The sequence below is a fragment of the Dreissena polymorpha genome, chromosome 14, assembly GCF_020536995.1.
Source record: "Dreissena polymorpha isolate Duluth1 chromosome 14, UMN_Dpol_1.0, whole genome shotgun sequence".
Taxonomy (NCBI): domain Eukaryota; kingdom Metazoa; phylum Mollusca; class Bivalvia; order Myida; family Dreissenidae; genus Dreissena; species Dreissena polymorpha.
Window position 1 is genome coordinate 71,223,932 of NC_068368.1, and position 20,398 is coordinate 71,244,329.

Sequence of the window (20,398 nt, forward strand, 5' to 3'; positions counted from 1 at the left end):
GAAATCGTGAAGAAAATGTAATGGCCCACATCGATCAACTGTAAACCATGCATGTGTAATTTGTAAGTGAGAAAATAATTTGCAAAAGATGCGATCGCAATATGTTTTTTTTGCTTTCAACAATTTTTTTTATTCACATAAAAAAGAAACACAGTAACTAGGCATCCTTAATTTCCCAACTAATTATCGCCCCCAAAATGAACAGTTGATTAATGCAAATATGTAACTTTCCATGAATGGGTGAAGTGATCCAATAACTTTTTTTATATTGGTTTTGCGCGTTAAACATACTTAATTGTCGAGATAATTTAAATAGAAAAGACAAATTGTTCAATAATATCTGATTTGTTCACTTCAATTTCTAAAAAGTTTTTCAAATAACATACATTCCGATTTACATATATGTGCACACAACGTGATTACTTTAAATCAATTCATGCACTAATAATCTTTGCAATAAGTAATGAGAAAATGTTTGTTAAATCAATTTACAACGCACACTTCCTAATCATTTTTCTCCAGAGTTCGTTATGTAGGTCAAAATGGCTTCATAACAAAATCTGTACTGTGTCTGAGGGTGAACAAAAAACGTGCACATACATATATAATTTTTTAAATGCAAAACGTGTTTTAATAGCCAACAGTGATGAAGGTATTTTAAAGCATTAAATCGAAAACCTGTTAAGGCAAACACGATAAAATATCTGCATTTACCTTATTGTGAACCAAATGACGACACATGGTTTTCATAGTTTTGAAAGATTGCACGATGTTAATTTGCCCATTTCTTTTCTAATGCGTTTTTTGAAATAACATACATTCCGATTTTACATATATGTGCGCGCAACGTGATTACTTTAAAATTATTCACGCACTAATAATCTATGCAATAAGTAATGAGAAAATGTTTGTTAAATCAATTTACAACGCACACTTCCTAATCATTTTCCTCCACATATGGCATTGCGTATGTTTTTGAAGTATGTCAAAAGTATGCATTGACTGGTTTACAGGTTCTGGTAGGTTCCCGAGTTCGTTATGTAGGTCAAAATGGCTTCATAACAAAATCTGTACTGTGTCTGAAGGTAAACAAAAAGCGTGCACATACAAATATCTTTTTTTAAAATACAAAACGTGTTTTAATAGCCAACAGTTATGAAGGTACTTTAAAGCATTAAAACGAAAACCTGTTTAGGCAAACACGATAAAATATCTGCATTTACCTTGTTGTGAACCAAATCACGACACCTGGTTTTCATAGTTTTGAAAGATTCCACGATGTTAATTTGCCCATTTTCTTTTCTGATGCGTTGTATCTCGTTCAGGACCAACGCGGTAGGTCCGCAGCGCATGAAACCAGTTCTAGATGCATAAATAAACATAGTCAACCTAACCGGTGATACTATAGTATTTTAACAGATAATTAAGCATTACTATAACAAATACAACATCAACACCGAACAATCACTACACATATTACTTCTCGAGCTGTCAACTCATTTTCACCATCATTTCGTATCGTAAAACAATGTAATTGTTCACACGAAGAGCAGCGTTATTATGAATAAATACAAGTACTTTGATAATCATATTAATATACATAAATTTGCATGATCACACATTTAAGCAGTCACAAAGGCATACTCGTCAATATTATTCATATGGCTATGAAACTCACTGGCAATGGATCAGAATTGGTCTTTTGTCGGAAAGGTGTGGCTGCCACTTCAGTAACTCCTCAATCAGATCAAGGAATGACTGCATATCTGAAGGTGTGTCATGTCCCTCCAGCCAGGAGGTTAACTGGAACTGCTTTAGTGTGGTCAGGTAGTCCTCATCCTGTTTAGATAGTATGCTCAAGCTTTACACATATTTGAGTAATAAATTTGGCCCCTGATGATATTAAACGAGGCTCATCGACAAACATGTTATGTTACAGAAAACTAATTCCAGCTATTCTTTTAATGTCATTTATGTGTATACTATAGTTTCTTAGTTGTTCGTTTGTTATTTTGTTGGTGTTTGTGGAGCAACGCAACACAATATGGTCGTATTGTACCGATAACGGAGTCCACAGTGCAAACAGGCGCAATAAATGCAAACACACTCTCAACGTGGAACACATGAGTGATGATATGCACCATGTTGAACAGATTCATATGCGGATACACTAGCTTATGTACCAAATATCTATACAATGAAGTTAAACAATGGTGTTCTATTGATACAAATATTTATATACTATTATTCTGTATCGTTATATCGATGCTTACCTCGTGATTCTCATCTCTAAACGAGAAAGTTCTTTCAACACTGCCTTTGTTTTTCTTTTCATGAATGTAATTGACAGAAAACTGTCCAACCCGACCGCTTCCTCGAGCACCCAAATACTGACAGGTCTAAAAGGTCATTCAATTGAAGCATGTTAATTTATACATAATGCTTGTAGCTAATTCATAATATTGTTACTAGGTATTATGAGTACTTTCTACGTTACCTCATATGTCGCACTGCCGGGTGAAGCCAGGCTGATTACCGTGGTTACATGATGTTCGTCGACTAAGGACCAGAACTCTTCCATGTGTTGGTCGGTGGGTGACATGCACACTAGCAGTGCATTCGTATTGCCAACAGTCTGAAACAAACCATGATGTGTACCTGTATTATTGAAGGTCATGTGTACGTTGCGGTTACTTGCTTGCTATCTATGGGATAAAGCGATATGTATTCACTGGAAACGATAACAATTTAATTTTATCCCATTTTCACCGCGACATTGACGGTATAACACGTTGTGGAATATACTTGCTTGTATTCAACACTGTGGAATATACCTGTCGCGTGCACGGACTACTTTTTAAATGACGTCATGCGATATGCGCTAAAATTAGGTCGATATTGTTTGGTTCATTGATCGAATTATAAGGTCACCCATTAGAAGAAAATGTGCATATTTTGCAGAAAAATATATATTTATGACATATTCACCAAAAGAAATGTTGAAATAAAATATAAAATTACACGGTTTTTGTTTTGTTATTTTTTTAATTTATATTTACTTTACCACTGAATGATTTTTCATAAGAAACAAAGTCGACAAAACTTAAGCTTCAAAATTATACGACCTTCAACCTTTAAATCTAGTCATATGACATAATTTTTCGCCATCCGTATAATGAATCAGCTGATTGATGGCGTCATAAAATGGCATACTTATTGCGTCATTTTCCCATTTTTTTTGACGATTTATTATAAACGCGACTTATTTTACATGTTTTCTACATGTACTGTATGTCGTCATATCTGAATTGTCAATTGATCACATTTTCCTTATTTCGTGTAATGTGCATTGTTTATAACCAAAGCATATACTTTTGACATTTAACTTTAATATTAAGAATGTACAACAAGCCATACACATATCGCACAGTTCATGAATAATCTGCTATGTTTTCTTTCCTATTTAATTCACGTTAGGCATAGAGCTGTGTAAAGTATAAGATGGTTAAAATAGCACCACACTGGAATTGGGAACGTCCCATTTTGTACACGGGTATTTTCTACTCATTTATCTGTTGTGTACTGGAGTGTTTTCCATTCTTTGTGTATTTATATATTAAATTATTTTCTCGTACAATAAGGGCATTTACCAAAGATAAATAAAACATTGTGCAAGTTTAAACATAATTATGTTTGTTTGCAGAAATCTGCAAATGCAACCGAGTTTACCAACGGCTATTATTAGATAAACTGCTCCGGTTCATTTGAACAGCAGTAATATAGAGTACATGACGTAGCGTGTGACGTAGAAGAAAGTTTATCGCGTTCATAAACTCATTTGAATAAAGTGATAGAATGGCATAAGGGTCTTTATTTAACTATGCTAAAATAATTATTAAAGACCCTAGATGCAAAATCGTCAATTATTGAGTTAAATGGATTATTAGATGGATTTTAAATGATAATTAAAGGTAAGATACTAGTTCAACTTCTTACGTGTTTTGATTTTTGTTTGTACTTTTGTCGTTCCCTGTTCTCGGGGAAATGATTTTAACATGGGCGCCATTGATGCATCGGATCACACACGGCATACCCATAACATTATATAAAAAAAACACGTTCTGCGCGTCCTTAAATTCGTCGTCCGAAGTCGGAAAACGTATTGCCCTGTATATTTTGTCAAATAAAGTGTCAGTCGCTGCAATTGTCTGTTTACTCGTCAAAATTGTCAAGGTCTTCGATAGCTAAAGAAACTTCAGTGTACAGTTTATTTAGTATTGACAGACCTGTACAAAGTCGCGCCAGTCAAAAATCATAAAAAGCGACATTTAAAGTTATGGTAGCCAGAACTAGGCCGTCGATGGTGTACATGTATGTTGACATCGACAGCATTTTGTCAGGAGCAATCGCCGCCATATTGGATTTTGATCATTTTCTTTCGAAAATAAAATGAATTATAGTAAAGTAAAATCTTCTTTTCGCGGTCGTAATGTGTTAAATTCGCATACTGCGTAAAATTGAATGAAGGCATATGGTAATATTTTTACTTGTTTTACAGTTTGTGTGTGAATTTTTTAAAGACTATTTTGCGTACCAGAACAAATACATGTATATCACTACGCATGGTTACATTTGTTAGATTTTAAGCGCTTTTATGACTGAATTAAAATTATTGTTAAGGTTATTAGATCTATTTATGTTAAATGTCACACAGAAAAAATCAAATGGGATAAATAGAATACTAGGATTAGCGTTGAATACAGAGAAGTTTATGTTGCTCGGCTCGAACACCGAAAGCGCTCGCCAAGGCTCGCGCTTCCGGCGTTCTAAGCCTCGCAACATAAACTTCTCTGTATTCAACGCTAACCTAGTATTCTCTATATTAACTGTGCTTTTTAGCGGAAAATAACGTTTGTCATGCGTTAATTATTTGCACTTATGTAATTAATGTCAATATACCGACCACATAACATATTTATTTTTGTTAAGGCTTTAAAAATATTTATCTGACTATTACAGAAAACGTTATTCAAAGGAAACAAGTTTATGAAATCAGAACGTCTTATGCGCCACAGCTTTCTTACATGATATAATACAATTAAACATCGTTAAAAGCAAAACTTAACACTAAAGATAAAACAATTATACCGGAAGGAAAATGGCTCCCAGTCGCTGGATGAACTTCGAACCTCGCTTTTGCAGTTGCGGTCGGTATGCGTGTACTGGATAATAACAAATATATGTGACAAACCAGTTAAACGTCTACTTAATGCGCCGTTAGATATGACTGAACTGAACCAACATCACAACAATAAAGATTATCCATATAAAATATCAGAATAATTATTGAAAGTGTAATCAACATGTTAAATGTGTTTTTATTAATAGACAACGCGCACTTTCCGACAAGACTGTCTCCATATTCCCATATGTTGGACCCGACGATTGTTCTTCAGCCGATTCAGGTACCTCTTGGACACTTTTGACAATTAACTGAAAATAGTTCGATGTGCTCATTCTTTATTCAAGACATTCGAAGACGGTCGCGTAATCGTTCCATTGAACAAATGTTTTAGCACAATGTGAAATATGTTTTAGCTAGATTCATTCAAATATAGGTACCGAACGAAAGGTATAATTACAACGAACAGAAATACTAGTTATTGTTATTTGCACGTATATTACGCAGTTAATTAAATACGAATTTATCACACAAATACGCTGATATTGGCCCGATACAAAGATGTTTGTAAATGCGTCAAATTACCGGTAATAGATAATAAATTTATCATTGTTGTTAGAAATGGATCAGATTCAACACCCCCCCCCAGAAAAATACCAATTTTATACCAAGTAGTTCATTATAATTTAACAAATTAAAATACAGAAGCGTATATATATAACATTTGATTAAATCTGTTTGAAAGTTGAATGGTTATTGTATTATATCAGAAAAAGATCGCTTGCAAATGTTTGTGAAATTTATCTTGAGACTTAGCATAGACAAAGTCGATCCAATAACATGTTATTTACTATATGCTATAGAATAAATTTCATACATACATAGAATAAACATCATACATACATTAAATTGTTCTTCAAGTCTCGTAGTCCTAGATTCCCTCTCTTTGCCCATCATATAGTCGACGACGCTTGCGAACTGCCTTGTAAGAACAGGATGTGTCCCAATCAGTAGGGCTTCAGCCACGGCTTCGTAAAGATATTTGTATTGCTCCTTTATTTATAGATGAAAAAGAAAAACTCAAATAAAAAACTACGATAACGCAATACAATACACAATGTGAGCATATGTGTATATGCAAATGAAAACTGTGCGAAATACAACTTTTACTACATGTACGAATCCTGAAGTAAAATTCGCCTTGATATGCATGACATTTTTCAACGGTCACAACCTTTGTTTGAACCATATTGACCCTTTGCTGACGCAGCGCCTCGACCATTTGAAGTGGTCGAATAGAACCTTCCATCCTTGCCTGCGAAATTAATATGTCAATGGCGATAAATGTTCCCGTCCGACCAACACCCGCGCTGTATTAAAGAGACACAATTGAAAGTTTTTACGTATAGTATCATAATGTAGTAACACGCATTTTTCTACTGATAATAGTATTGGAGTTTCAATAGTACTTAATACGTTTGTAAAGCTTTATTTTCATAATCCAGATTAATACAGAATAAGCATTTTTGTCACTTATCGAGGCAAACCACAACGTCTAAAACGTGTACCTGCAGTGTACGACAATTGGCGAAACGTTAGCCGCATCACTAGTATCAACGGCTCTCCAGAAATCGACCAGACTCCAGGTTGTTTCGGGAACGTCCTTGTCGGGCCATGTCTTAAAGTGCAACTGTTTTACACGTCGTGATTCCTTCCCCTGAAATTCAAATGAATTAAAAACTAAATATCATGATATTTATAAATACAAAATACACAGTTGTGTGCTTCTGCAAATTACTTAAGTGTGAGTACGACAACACGTCACGATATTAAAACTGTTGTGTAGTTATACCACTTTTTTTTCAAATATCCGTACATATACTATCCGTACAATTAATCGCAATTCTTAGATTTAAGACTACACTTTAAACTTTAATGATGTTGTTTTAATTAATGCAAAAACTAAACATTATATGATATATGATTGATACCTTACATCGCAGTATTCAATAGTATTCAGCACAATTGGCTAATTAAATGAGGCCAATCAAGATACATTGTTATTTACATAAAAAAACATATTCAAACAGTACATTGTAATTCCAAAAGTGTGTCCCTATGCTGCAAACAGTCAACATACCCTACGTATGTCAAAAGATCTGATATTGTAGTCAAACGTCTCATCTAAAGCTGCATACTTTATTTCCACACCACCGTACGTGCATACACCATTCAATTCCTCTGGCCAGTATTGCAGGCATTTTAACTATAGTTTGTTAAAAAAGTGTTTAGTTACAATTTTTTTAAAATATGGTTTGCACTTTATGCTTTATTAAATAATATTTGTCACTTATTGGAATAGTGTTTTGATAGTTCAATGCATATTTTTTAGCCAAAAAATGAAATCTGATCACACATCTTTAAGATCAATTGATTAATAGTACTAATACCGTTCCCATTTCAATAACATTTGTAAGCATTGCAATCTTGTCCACACGATGCTGCCAAATCATGCGCCAGAAATCGTCGATCATTTTCTCCGTCGGACCTTATTGTGGAAAAATAATTGAACAACATGATGCTGCATGAATTTAAAGACAAACTTTACAAAGTAAAGAACGATCTACGAAACATCCCATGTTGGCTTAGTTAACACTTGTACATATACATATGTGTCTTAAATTATTGGAATTCAATAGAGTGATACTCAACGAGTTAAATGAACTCATAAGCTTAACAAATGATAAAACAAAACAAAACTGACCTTGGGATGCAATGAACTTAGTCACTTTTCCAAATCCCTAAAATAAAAAAGTATAATAACTGTTTTATAGCAAACACAGATGCATTGAACGTCAGTTATTTATAACACCTGATAAAAAAATGAAAACGACATCGGAGCATTTTGTATGTGTCCGATTCCGAAGCAAATACAAATAGCATAATTGCTTACGTGAATGAAGCTGGCATTTATATATTCGGAGTCGTTTGGCTTTTCCTTATCCAAAGGAACTCTAGAGTGGTCGTCTACAATATCAATAATAGTTTTGAAACGTTTTCGCGAACAATTCAATAATAAAATCCGGAAACAACGCTAAAGGGTTTCGAATTCTTAAAGCAAGCAACTACAAATCAAGCGCGTTTTTTTAAATTCTTATAGTGTGCAAGACAATAAGCGCATTTTGAATTCTAATTGAGTACACGAGTATGAATGCCAGAAACAAATCAATTGCGTTTTAAATTTTAATAGATCGCAAGAGTATTAACGGCGAGAACATATCAGCTTATTAATATGTGAATCCTTAAAGAGATTAGGTGAAGTATTGTTGGAAAGCTAATATAAAACTTGAGCCATAGGTAACATACAAGCAAACATCTCCCGGTAGCGGGTTTTGCCTCGGTTTTCTACGGCGGCAGCTAAGTCGTGTTTATGGATTAAACCTGCCGGTAGTTTCTGAAGGAAAGAAAAACACAAATTTGAGTTATGAGTTGAGTTTAATTGCATGTATTATGGCTTAAACATGAACATGCATCCATGTCGAAAAATTGATTTAATGAAAGGAAGTATTTAGGCACATGCCTTAGTTAAGTAAATTGGTGTCATTTAGTATTTTAATTAACCATTAAGTTTGCAAAAAGTTTGATTTGAAACACACGCACGGCAAATTCTTCATCAAAAAACGATGATCCAGGCTTTGTCTTTTCGCGAATGTAGTCCCACAATAAATGTATCTTGATTCCCGGGACAACGTCATTGTAACTGTAATAATCGCTATCTGTGTCTAGAATAAAAATAAAGCACACTTTAGTCTAATGTAAATTTTGAAAGCTTTACACATTGTTATTATATTGTTTTGAGACGCGTTTGGAGCTTTGTTCTTCATTCAGTGTACATATAGAGCCAGTTATAAACATGCAAACACCAATGCATTTGTCATAATACTATACTTGAACTTGTGAATCAAATTAAACTGTCAACAATGTAAAAGCATAGTTTGTTTAACTAATGTACCGCATCGTTAACCATACTTGCGTATACTTTTGCATTCGCATCATAATCTGCATACTTGGCATTTTCATGGGCATTTGCATGCAATTGCACTTTTGATATATCTCTGAGTTCCGTAGAATCACTCGAGCGATGCGTGTTTCTGCAATGGAAAGTTTGTTATAATTATAAAATACATAGACGCGTGTGGACTAATTCAATGTATGTCATTCGAGGTAAAGACTAGACTTAGATGCAAGAACATGCATGCATTTTGTTATAAAGTTTCCATTAAACAGAAGACCAAAGCACACACAAATTACCAATAAGCTATATCGGTTTAAAGACAACATTGTACTGTCATAGCATTATTAAGTTATATATTCTTAGATTATACGTCTAAAAAATTGAAAGTATATACTTGACGAGGTATGAAGATTCTTTTAAAATTATTGCTCAGATTTTTAAACAGAATTTGTCTCATATAAAAAATGATGATAAGAATAGTAGAGCAGGCAGGCTGGCAATGTTAATACGTATGAGACTAATCGTGTTTATCAACAAAAGTTATTTACATACGGTAACGGCCACCCAAGAACATTTAAACACGTAAAAAAGCTTCACGTACTTGTTGTTTCGTCTTTTAAAGAACCATAGGCCGGCGGCAATCCCAAGTATTACCACTATTGCACCTCCCACTCCACCACCAATCGCTGCTGCCGACGTAGGTTTGCTGACCTCAGCTTAAACAATCGAAACTTGGTAATTTAACTAAATCAGGTCCTAGCACAATATATCAGTTTTAACCTGAAGCAAAAATTATTACAAAGAAAGAGCATGATCATTTACCATTAAAAACTATCGACATTTATAAATTGTATATAATGAGATTTAATCAAATTAAGAAATGTATACAAATCTGTAAAAACTTTTAATAGGTTTTACCCGAAAGAGCTGACAGGAAGTACTTACGTGTACAAAATTCGCCTGTTAGTCTGAATCCTCTTTGACACAGGGTTGAATACAAGGCACACGAGCCATTGACGTTATGGCATTGATCACAATGGCAGTCCATGGAACAGTTTTCCCCGTAATACCCAGATGCGCAGGCTAAAACAGATAAATTAAATATCAAATGGCATATGTGAGGAAAACTTACTGGCTTTAATAAATGTCATGGCAACTGAACTATACTGGCGGTATCCAGCACATATGTTGAACATGTACAGGCGTTTGACCACAAACATGGACGATTTTTTTTACTTTTATTCAGCTGCAGTTCGAACAGGTTATAAAGCTACATTTAAAAACCATATAAAAATTATGTGCATTTAAAACGAGGTTTTCTAGCATGCAGTGCAGTAGGTAGTGTAAACGGTACTATTTGATAAACGAGGCACAGGTGGTTCAACATAAACGTGAGCACATTTGGTGAGGTTGGGTAGATTTGCGCTACGTATCTGAAAGCATGTAATGCAAACATATTACAAAAGGATTCATAAGCATATTATATACAATGGATATTTGAAACGTGACATGTTTATTTAAAGTTACATTATAAATTTAATTGTATTTTTTATTTTTCGTATTTGCTTTATCAAATAATTAGTTTAAGGTTAATATTAAAGTTTTTTTTTACCGATACTGCAATTATCGTTTCTCCAGCCGCTTGCACACAAATTATCTGAACAGCGACCGTTGATACGGTCACACACTGCGTTTTTTTTATACAACGACATTGTGACTCGCAATTCTTTCCAAAGTAGCCTTGCTTGCATTCTACACAGACGATATATAATGCATGAACTAAATTCTACTCTTCACAAGCCCTTTAGGTATATCATAGTATATATAAAGTTATACTGTTATTTTATTACCATTGGTCCACCATTTTATCTGTTACACACATAGTTTCGTACAATACATACATAAAACATTCAATTGGTTGTCAACTGAGACTATTACGAAATACACATGTATTGTATGCATGGATTGTGTGGACTATTTTTTTGTATCACGCTGATTATTGATCGATTATTTTGTCTGTCAGCCAACTCATTTTCCTGTTTGTACGTCCGTCTCTGTATTTGTCCGCATAAACAAAAGAACATCAACACCCCAGTAAAAAACGCATTGTAAGGTATATTATGCAAAGGCCGACGCGTTTTCAAACAGACATGTTTTGCAACAGAACTGACTTCTATTTTATAAACGTCATTTTAGTGTATTATTACCGTTACCCTTAAGGAGTCATTCTTTTATTTTGCGTTAGACAAGGGCTTTATGATCTAGATGTTATATGTAATACAATTTGCGATGGGATCCCGTACTTCTCAGAAATTCAAATGCCATGTCCCTGATACCACAAACATACTAAAATAACTCAAAGAACATAACACAAACTCGTGAAACTTTGAATTCAAGAGAACAGTTATGTGATGCGTATGCGCTACATTCACATTAAATAAAACATTATGTCGGAATATGTAATACAGAAACGTTATTACTCAACTAGCATACGTTTTTTCTATATGTTTATAAAATAAAATTATCTGGAAAAACATAACCAATACAAATATAATACATCAGCAATGCTATTAGAAATCGTAATGTTCCTGAAGTGCAATGAACTAAAATCTGATGCTAATACACTGAACTAAAATCTGATGCTGATACGCTGAACTAAAATCTGACCTGAAAACAAATTTAGTCAAATGTTTATATTCAAGTCATATTTCACTTGCTTTTGGGTACCAAAATAGAGTAACGCTGCAGACCTATGCTGCAGTTATGGCCAGTCCATCCCGGGGAACACTCAAAGTCAGAGCAGTTACCAGAAACGTGGTCACATACTGCATGTTTTTGACAGTGACAATCCGATGCGCATTTCACTCCAAAATAACCATAATCACAGGCTAAAATTGAAAAATAACTATATGTTATAAGTACCTTTCCTAAATGCGACATTCAGTGAATCAAAAAGTTAATTGCATATAACTAGTTTGTCAAAATACATAAAAGTTACATTCCGTCACACAGTATATCATCCAATTAAACCATGTTATCTAGAAATCCTCGGATTAGCGAAAACTACGTCGAAATAACGATTGTTCAAATGAAATATCATCACTCTAAATAAATTATAATTTCTTTAAGATCTAATTAGTTTTATGTTTAAATGATTAATTCCAAAATGTTTACGTTAACTTTAAACAATATGTGAATTTAGAAAGCGACCCCTTGCTACAATTATATAAATCCTTATACTTATGAAATAGAGAGGGGCGAGCGAAAATATATGTGATAACAGACGGCGAACTCGTATATCAGCGCTTTGAATAATCCATTTAACATAAATATACAATGTCGAGTTGAAGTCGAATTAATGAGTTCGAATAAGGATTAATCAGGATAAACATCAACAAATTAAGTAAATAAGGCAGACATCTGAACCGGAAAATTATTTGAAATCGGATGAAAGGTGATACATTGTTTTATTGAGTTAACTAGGTTTATTGAAATTCAACTATAATATATACAAATGCATTGCTAATTTTAGTCAGTGAATGTTTTAATTTGTAGTATACGACTTCTTTTCAGTTCAATAGAATGTTCAAATTGCATAGGGGAAGTGATAATATACATATACCATATACTCTTCCCGTATTTCCTTACATATTACGCTTTTGAATTCATTTCATGGTATAAGAACGAACAATCAATGACTTCAATGTGCACATCATGTTTACGTCTGTTGTCAAGAATAGTATGTGAAGTGCAAAAATATTTAATAAACTTGTTTTCACGTTGTTCAATAATTAACGACTTATAATATATATAATTCATAGGCCATTTCAAAACTTATATAAAATATATTTTTGAACAGTCAAACCATTGGTTTGATGGTGTAGGGGATAGCATTTTGAATGGTTACTTTTTGCCTACGTTTCCCGGGTCATGCGTTGAAGTCTTCCCTCATAACGGGATCACAGTCTTGACCAATTCACACATGCCAATAAATATTTTTTATAATAAACCTTAAAAACCTGCATTTGAAATAATATTTAATCAATTAGTTTAATTGGTAAGCATGTAAAAGATAATAGAGCCCATGAATCATTATATTGTATGTATTGGCTAAATATGCCCAGTTTGAAAATCAAAGCGCAGACAAAATGAGATTGCCCTCCGGTTTCCAAACAAAATATACAGTACTTACTTAAACTACAATTATGGCCTGTCCATCCTGGAGAGCACTGGTCGTCAGAACAGTTACCAGACTCGTGGTCACATTCTGCATCTTCTCGACAATGGCATGGAGATGAGCAATCCATGCCAAAATTACCTTTTTTACAGGCTATACCGTGAAAAAGAAATCAATTTAACTCACTGCCCAACTCATAATTTAAATATTTATACGTCACATTACTGTTTTCTCATTAATCCTGATATTCGAATATGTTCGCACATGTAGTTGCATTGCGAACGGTTAACCGCTTAACATGTTGAATATGGGACTGCATGCGTTTTGAGTGTTTCCGTAAGAAACGCTCTCTAGTATTAGGTATATTGCGGTCGATATACATGAACATATCGATAATGCTACTAAATTACTTTTTAAGTTTATGGCATAGCAAACGCATGGTCATATACAATTCACGTATTTCCATATATGAAACGCTTTTTTATTCATTTACGGAAATAAGAACGGACACTGAAAGACCCGTTAATGAGCACATCATACTGACATAATATGTTGTCAAGAATAGTTTGTGTAGTGCAACAATATCGAATATACGTGCTTCATGTCATACATTAAAAGTCGTGCGATGTACGACATATAATATATAAAATACATTAGGCATTTAGCAATTTATATAATGGATATGTAAGGCACATTTAAAACTTGTGTTTATTGGTGTCAGGGGTTGCATTTTTAACGGTTACTTTTTGCCTACGTTCCCCGGATTAACAGTTCAATGGTCAGACCTTATTGCGCGATCACAGTTGCACCAATTCACACATGCCAAAACATATTCGTATAATAAAACTTAAAAAAAAAACCTGCATCTGAAAGTGTCCTTATTATTTAGTCTAATATGTAAGTACGCACAAGATATTATAGTTCACGAATAATTATATTATGTTTATTGGCTTAATATGCTCAGTGTGAAAATCAAAAGGCTGAAAACGCTTAAAGATCTAAACAAGATTGCCTTTCGGTTTCTAAACAATGATACACTAGTACGTGTACTGCAATTATGGCCTGCCCATCCTGGAGAACACTGTTCATCAGAACAGTTACCAGCAACGTGGTCACATTTTGCATATTCTCGACAATGACAGGGAGATGAGCAGTCCATGCCAAAATAACGTTTTTTCACAGGCTATACAGTGAACAGAACTCAATAAAAATCACTGCCTAAATCATAATTAAAAAGGTCTACGTCACTTTAACCTTTATATCGACAATTCTGGTGTTCGCATAGTTTCGCAAATGGAGTTACGCTGCGAACTTCTTAATGCTCAACCTTTTGAATTTCTGACTGCCTAATTTAGATAGAAACAAACGCTCGTTAGTATTCGGTATACTGTATTCCGGTCGATCAAAATATTTAAAATCCGAATTAATTACTATTATATTTTCGGTATGACAAACTCATAACCATATACAATTCCAGTATTTGCTTATAAGATTTTTTCAATGGCTGGAATAAGTACGACAAATCAGACACGTTAATGTGCACATCATGATAATATCTGTGTGCAAGTATTTTCTGTGTAGTGAGACAATATTCACCTTTCGTGTTTTCATGTCATACTACTATAAGTCGTGCGATACACCGGAAAATCACATTTCTTTTATATAATATATACAATCCATTATGTAGTTAACCACCTATAAAATGGATATTTGTGGACAAGTAAAAGCTTTGGTTAATTTGTGTCCGGGGATTGCATTTTGAACTGCACGATTTAGCCTACGTTTCCCGTGTAAACAGTTCACAGGTCATCCCTTTCGCGGGAACACACTTTCGACCGATTCAGACATATCAATAAAATATTTGTATAATGTATCCAAACGAAATGCATTTGACATCTTCTTTCATTATTTAGTTTAATTTGTTAACATGCAAACGGGAATGAATCATTATTATTATATGGATTTGCTTAATATATCCGTTTGAAAATCAACGCGCTGACATCGCTTAAGATCGAAACGAGATGGCCTTCTGGTTTCCAAACAAAATATACAGTATTTACTTGTACTGCAATTATGGCCTATCCATCCTGGAGAGCACTGGTCGTCAGAACAGTTACCAGACTCGTGGTCACGTTCTGCATCTTCTCGACAATGGCATGGAGATGAGCAATCCATGCCAAAATGACCTTTTTACAGGCTATACCGTGAAAAAGAAATCAATTAAAGTCACAAATGTCAATTACTATTTTGATAATGTACCTTTAAAAAAAGCTGCATTTCAATGTATTATAATTATACAGTTTAAGAAGGATGTCTGACTAGCGCAGTGGTTGTTACACTCGCTTCTCAAATAGGTGACCTGGTTTCAATTCCCGTTCCCAGCAGCATGTGAGTTTGGTTGGTGGTCACCATACCGGACAGGTGGGATCTCTGGGTACTCCGGCTTCCGCCCACAACACAAGAAACCACACCAAAATTGAAAATTGTTCAGTAACAACCAGATTGCTGGATATTGCAGCCAGCTATAATTCAAAATTATTCCCAATTTTCTTGAGTCTAGTAACTTGATTAGGTATGAGTGCTGGGGCACACTCCGGGTCCGCAAATAATGTAGCATCATGCTAAGAAAGGACCCAATGACTCTCAAAATACACACACACACACACACACACACAAACACACACATACGCGTACGCTTGCACGCACGCACGCACGCAGGCACGCACGCACGCACGCACGCACGCACACACACACACACACACACACACACACACACACACACACACACACACACACACACACACACACACACACACACACACACACACACACACACACACACACACACACACACACACACACACACACACACACACACACACACACACACACACACACACACACACACACACACACCACACACACACACACACACACACACACACACACACACACACACACACACACACACACACACACACACACACACACACACACACACACACACACACATTTTCAACTATGATAAAAGTACTAATGCGATGTGTAAGATGATGACAAGGCTCATCATTAGGATGGTATGTTTATACAGATTAGATCTATCACTCAGAGTAATTTACACACATCATACACCTTAGTCACTGACAATAAATGCAGGATTTTGAATTTTATTCTTAAATTATGAGCTTTTATGCAGTGATGTTAGGCTTTTATGCAAACAACAACAACGAAAACAAGTGAATTACGTGTTACAATTACAGTGTTTGTTTAACAAGCGCTGCAACTTAAACGTGCCGATCTCCTTCAAAGTATTCTTTTAACCAAAATGTGTGATACAGACCTTCATAGTGGGAGAAACAGACGTGTTATTGAGAAAGAGAATTATCAGTTTCTTCTAAATATGTATACATTTAAACTACCATCAAAACGTTAACTGCGGTATGCTTGAAATAATGCAATTAAACACAGGGCAATAACTTGATAAATAACAACTATTTAGATATGGTTCTTGTACTAAAACCTATCAATGTCTTAAATCAGTGTATGACTGTTCATATTATTTGTTTTATTCTTCTTGAGTTGTGATCTAGACAAGAAAAAATCAACTATGTATTTTGACTCTGTATAAGGAATATAAAGAGTTGATAACTCCAAAAAAAGAAAAGAAATAAAATAAGAAATAAAAAGAAATAAAAGATGAGCTTTTATGCAGTGATGTTAGGCTTTTATGCAAACAACAACAACGAAAACAAGTGAATTACGTGTTACAATTACAGTGTTTGTTTAACAAGCGCTGCAACTTAAACGTGCCGATCTCCTTCAAAGTATTCTTTTAACCAAAATGTGTGATACAGACCTTCATAGTGGGAGAAACAGACGTGTATGACTAAATCAGTGTATGACTGTTCATATTATTTGTTTTATTCTTCTTGAGTTGTGATCTAGACAAGAAAAAATCAACTATGTATTTTGACTCTGTATAAGGAATATAAAGAGTTGATAACTCCAAAAAAAGAAAGTAAGCAATTGTTCTTGCACTCCAAACTAACCAAACATTCGAGCTACATCTGTTACGTGTTGTCCTTAAATCTTAATCGACATTTAGATTGATGATGAAAAACAACATAGATAGATTAGTCTGTAAATATTGACGAAAGAGTTAAGGTACTTTTAGTTTGACCCTCCCCCTAAAACTATTATCAATATATTGGATATCATTTGAATCATTGTGCTATTTTGAGTTTCCTTGCAAAAGAAAATAACATAATGTGATCATGTTTTGCATGAGGAGCTAATGCATATATAAAAAAAGTTACGGTTCTTGTCTCCTGCACCTTCTTTTCAATGTCCTCTATCAATATTTGAAGTTTTATTGTAATGAACATTGAAATACTTCTTTGTTATGCTTGGTACATGAACATTTAACACATGACATAACCTTTTAGAATATTGAAGAAAAAGAGAGCAATTGTCCTTACACTTGGCATCTTCGTTAAATGTAACACAAATAACAAAGTTTACGAACAATATTGATAAAAAATGATCCTAGGTCGCTAACCTGGGACCTCAATGAAATATAGGGCACACGCAGTGATTTGTGATTGGTACAACGCAATGAAGCCAAATAGGAAACCAAAAATCGTACTTTATGTAATGAAAACATAAATTGTCATTTCAAAAACAACAAAATATATTATGCTTCGATGCATTTATAATGATACTGATTAAAAATCAATGCACATTAAGCTTTCAATTTACATTGGGAAAAACTGACAAAATTCTACTAAATGTTCGAAATATACTCTCCAAATTTACCGTGTGGTTCTTTTAAGCAAATATTAACATTATCAGGACTTGATTGTCATGTTTTAAATGAAACTTAAAGAAACCCAATTTAAATTTACAGGTATTTTGTATAAATTCTATAATTACTTGCAACACAATTATATGAGTTTGTTCGTACACTTGAGACAATTAATGTACCTTTAGTATCTCTTTAAGATTTAACAAACAATTGTAAACATTAAATTATATCATTATCAGTAGTGAAATTAATTCAATAGAGTTAACTGTCCCAAACATTACATGAATATAGATAATCATTGCCGTAAGGAATATATTTCAAAGTAAAATGATTTAACTACATAATATTGCGAGGTAAATCAGAGCGACTTCTATCAAATAAAAGACCAGTTATAATAAGCCTTTCTTTTTGTTTTTTTTAGTTAAAAATAATATTCATATGTTGATTTTGTTTAAGATTTATGTTTAGAATTACAAGTTAGCATACATTTAGGTGTATTGATAATGTGTACTCTTGTGACCTAGAATACACTAACATTTTTTTTAAATTTAAATCTCTTCTCATTGTCATTAACTTTGATGCCAACGTATTTGTCCTAATAGAGAGGATTCGGCGGAATATCGATTTTATTTCACAAGTTATCATACAACTTTTTTTTCTATGTTCACGACTGAATTAAAATCGACATTCCACCGAATCCAACAAATTTTCTTTTTATTTTATGCTTTTTTTCACCGTTTAGATTCTATTTACATTGAAAAAGAGTTTAACTGGATACTTAAGCTGGATTTTTGACGTCATTTCGTCGAAAAAATGACGTCATTTCACACTAAAACAGTATACAGTTATTTAATTATGAAAAATATCGATATTTTTCACTGTAATTTTTCACTGTTTGAAACAGTGAAATATCAGTTTTATTTCACTGATATTTCTCTATAAACCACCGGAAAGAATAAAATAAATGCACTTATGTAACAGTACTCTTAGTGGCAGTCATGTGTTTTATTATACATACATGACTTGAAACTGTTAGATAGAGATCTTATACTGTATAAAGTGCATTTTTTCCACATTGACATACTTCTTCGTTTCAAATAATTCATTAGATTTAATATGTATATAAAATGCTTAAAATAAACGTGTGTTTGTATCACTTTCAATTTGTTCATCTTCATCTAGAATGGTATTCAGCATTGGGAATGTCAGTGTGTATGTATCGAAGTGATAAGCACTCGTTTTTCCCAAATACGTAATAATGAAAAAATAATGCGGAGCTGATACGACTGCATTAGAAGTGCATAGGGACGATTGAACAATTTCGCACAGATGATGTTGATTTAATGAGCTATATTTAGCACAGTGTAGAGTTGATCATTTGTTGCCACCATAATACTATTATACATTAGGTAAAGTATGCTCACGTTAGCAAGCTTCAGTAAAAACATGCAAAGTTAAGCGTTATGTTTTTCTAGAGGATGGTTATTTTGTTCTATAATTATTCAATGAACAACTGAATTTGAATATGCAGTTGTGCGGACTGTCACATATCTAATAATCGCACCATTTCGCGAAAGATAAAGGATGCTTAATTCAATGGTATCATGAATGCTATAGTTAAGCCATGTCGATGTACGATTGTAATCATTGTTTTCGTTTATCCCCCCCACCCCCCCGCAAATGCAGTGCGCCCGATCCCTGACAGTCATGTTTTGCAGCACACCATAATTGTTTAAGAACCTTTCGAAAATATAAATGGAGCAAATGCTGTTATATCTAATTTTATCAATATTGCCACCGAGTGAATTCTACATTTTCCCACAGTTTCTCTATAACCATATAATGAAAACTGCCCCGGCCCATGACGGTCATGTTTTTCAACGGATCGAAAAAGAATATTGTATTTGTATGACAAGGAGTTATACGAGTACGTGACTGAATGCAATGTTATTGAAAATAACTGATTAATCCACATGCGTATGTCTTATGTCAAAACATTGGGTTTTGTTTAATAATTAATTCGTTAATCATACTGTAAATTGTGAAAACTTGTATTATTAAAGAAGGGCTCGACATAAAAGTACCTTTGATAAAACACTGCAGATTAAAATGCGCATACTTTGTCTATTAATGTTGGTTTACAAAGTATAATGATCATAATTATGAAAGTTACTTCTAAATTGCCAAACTTGAATCATAAGTATTCGGAGAAAGTCAGTA

At 33.8% G+C, this 20,398-nt stretch overlaps 2 protein-coding genes across 2 annotated transcripts in view; both read right to left on the bottom strand.

The window, feature by feature from the left end:
- Window positions 1-804: 804 nt before the first annotated feature.
- LOC127857611 (receptor-type tyrosine-protein phosphatase kappa-like) lies at window positions 805-9,914 on the bottom strand. The gene is made up of 18 exons (XM_052394093.1): window positions 9,799-9,914; window positions 9,212-9,333; window positions 8,843-8,964; window positions 8,549-8,636; window positions 8,136-8,209; window positions 7,947-7,983; window positions 7,633-7,730; window positions 7,323-7,448; window positions 6,751-6,899; window positions 6,417-6,552; window positions 6,086-6,235; window positions 5,400-5,493; window positions 5,149-5,222; window positions 2,498-2,635; window positions 2,274-2,399; window positions 1,679-1,839; window positions 1,224-1,362; window positions 805-1,079 (listed from the first exon to the last, which is right to left on the bottom strand). Exons 4-18 carry the CDS (start codon window positions 8,556-8,558, stop codon window positions 1,008-1,010), a joined length of 1,584 nt encoding a protein of 527 aa, XP_052250053.1. The 5' UTR covers window positions 8,559-8,636; window positions 8,843-8,964; window positions 9,212-9,333; window positions 9,799-9,914; the 3' UTR covers window positions 805-1,007.
- Window positions 9,915-10,101: 187 nt separating this feature from the next.
- Window positions 10,102-20,398, bottom strand: part of LOC127857467 (multiple epidermal growth factor-like domains protein 10) — a 35,938-nt gene continuing 25,641 nt past the window's right edge. Inside the window, exon 13 of the mRNA XM_052393861.1 lies at window positions 10,102-10,280. Within this exon, the coding sequence (XP_052249821.1) occupies window positions 10,102-10,280 (179 nt within the window). The remainder of the gene's footprint in view (window positions 10,281-20,398) is intronic.

Coding starts and splice junctions, on each gene's coding strand:
- LOC127857611 (XM_052394093.1), bottom strand. Junction 1,840..2,273: donor TTAGAGATGAGAATCACGAG/GTAAGCATCGAT, acceptor CTATCTAAACAG/GATGAGGACTACCTGACCAC. Junction 1,080..1,223: donor GTGATTTGGTTCACAACAAG/GTAAATGCAGAT, acceptor GTTTACCTTCAG/ACACAGTACAGATTTTGTTA.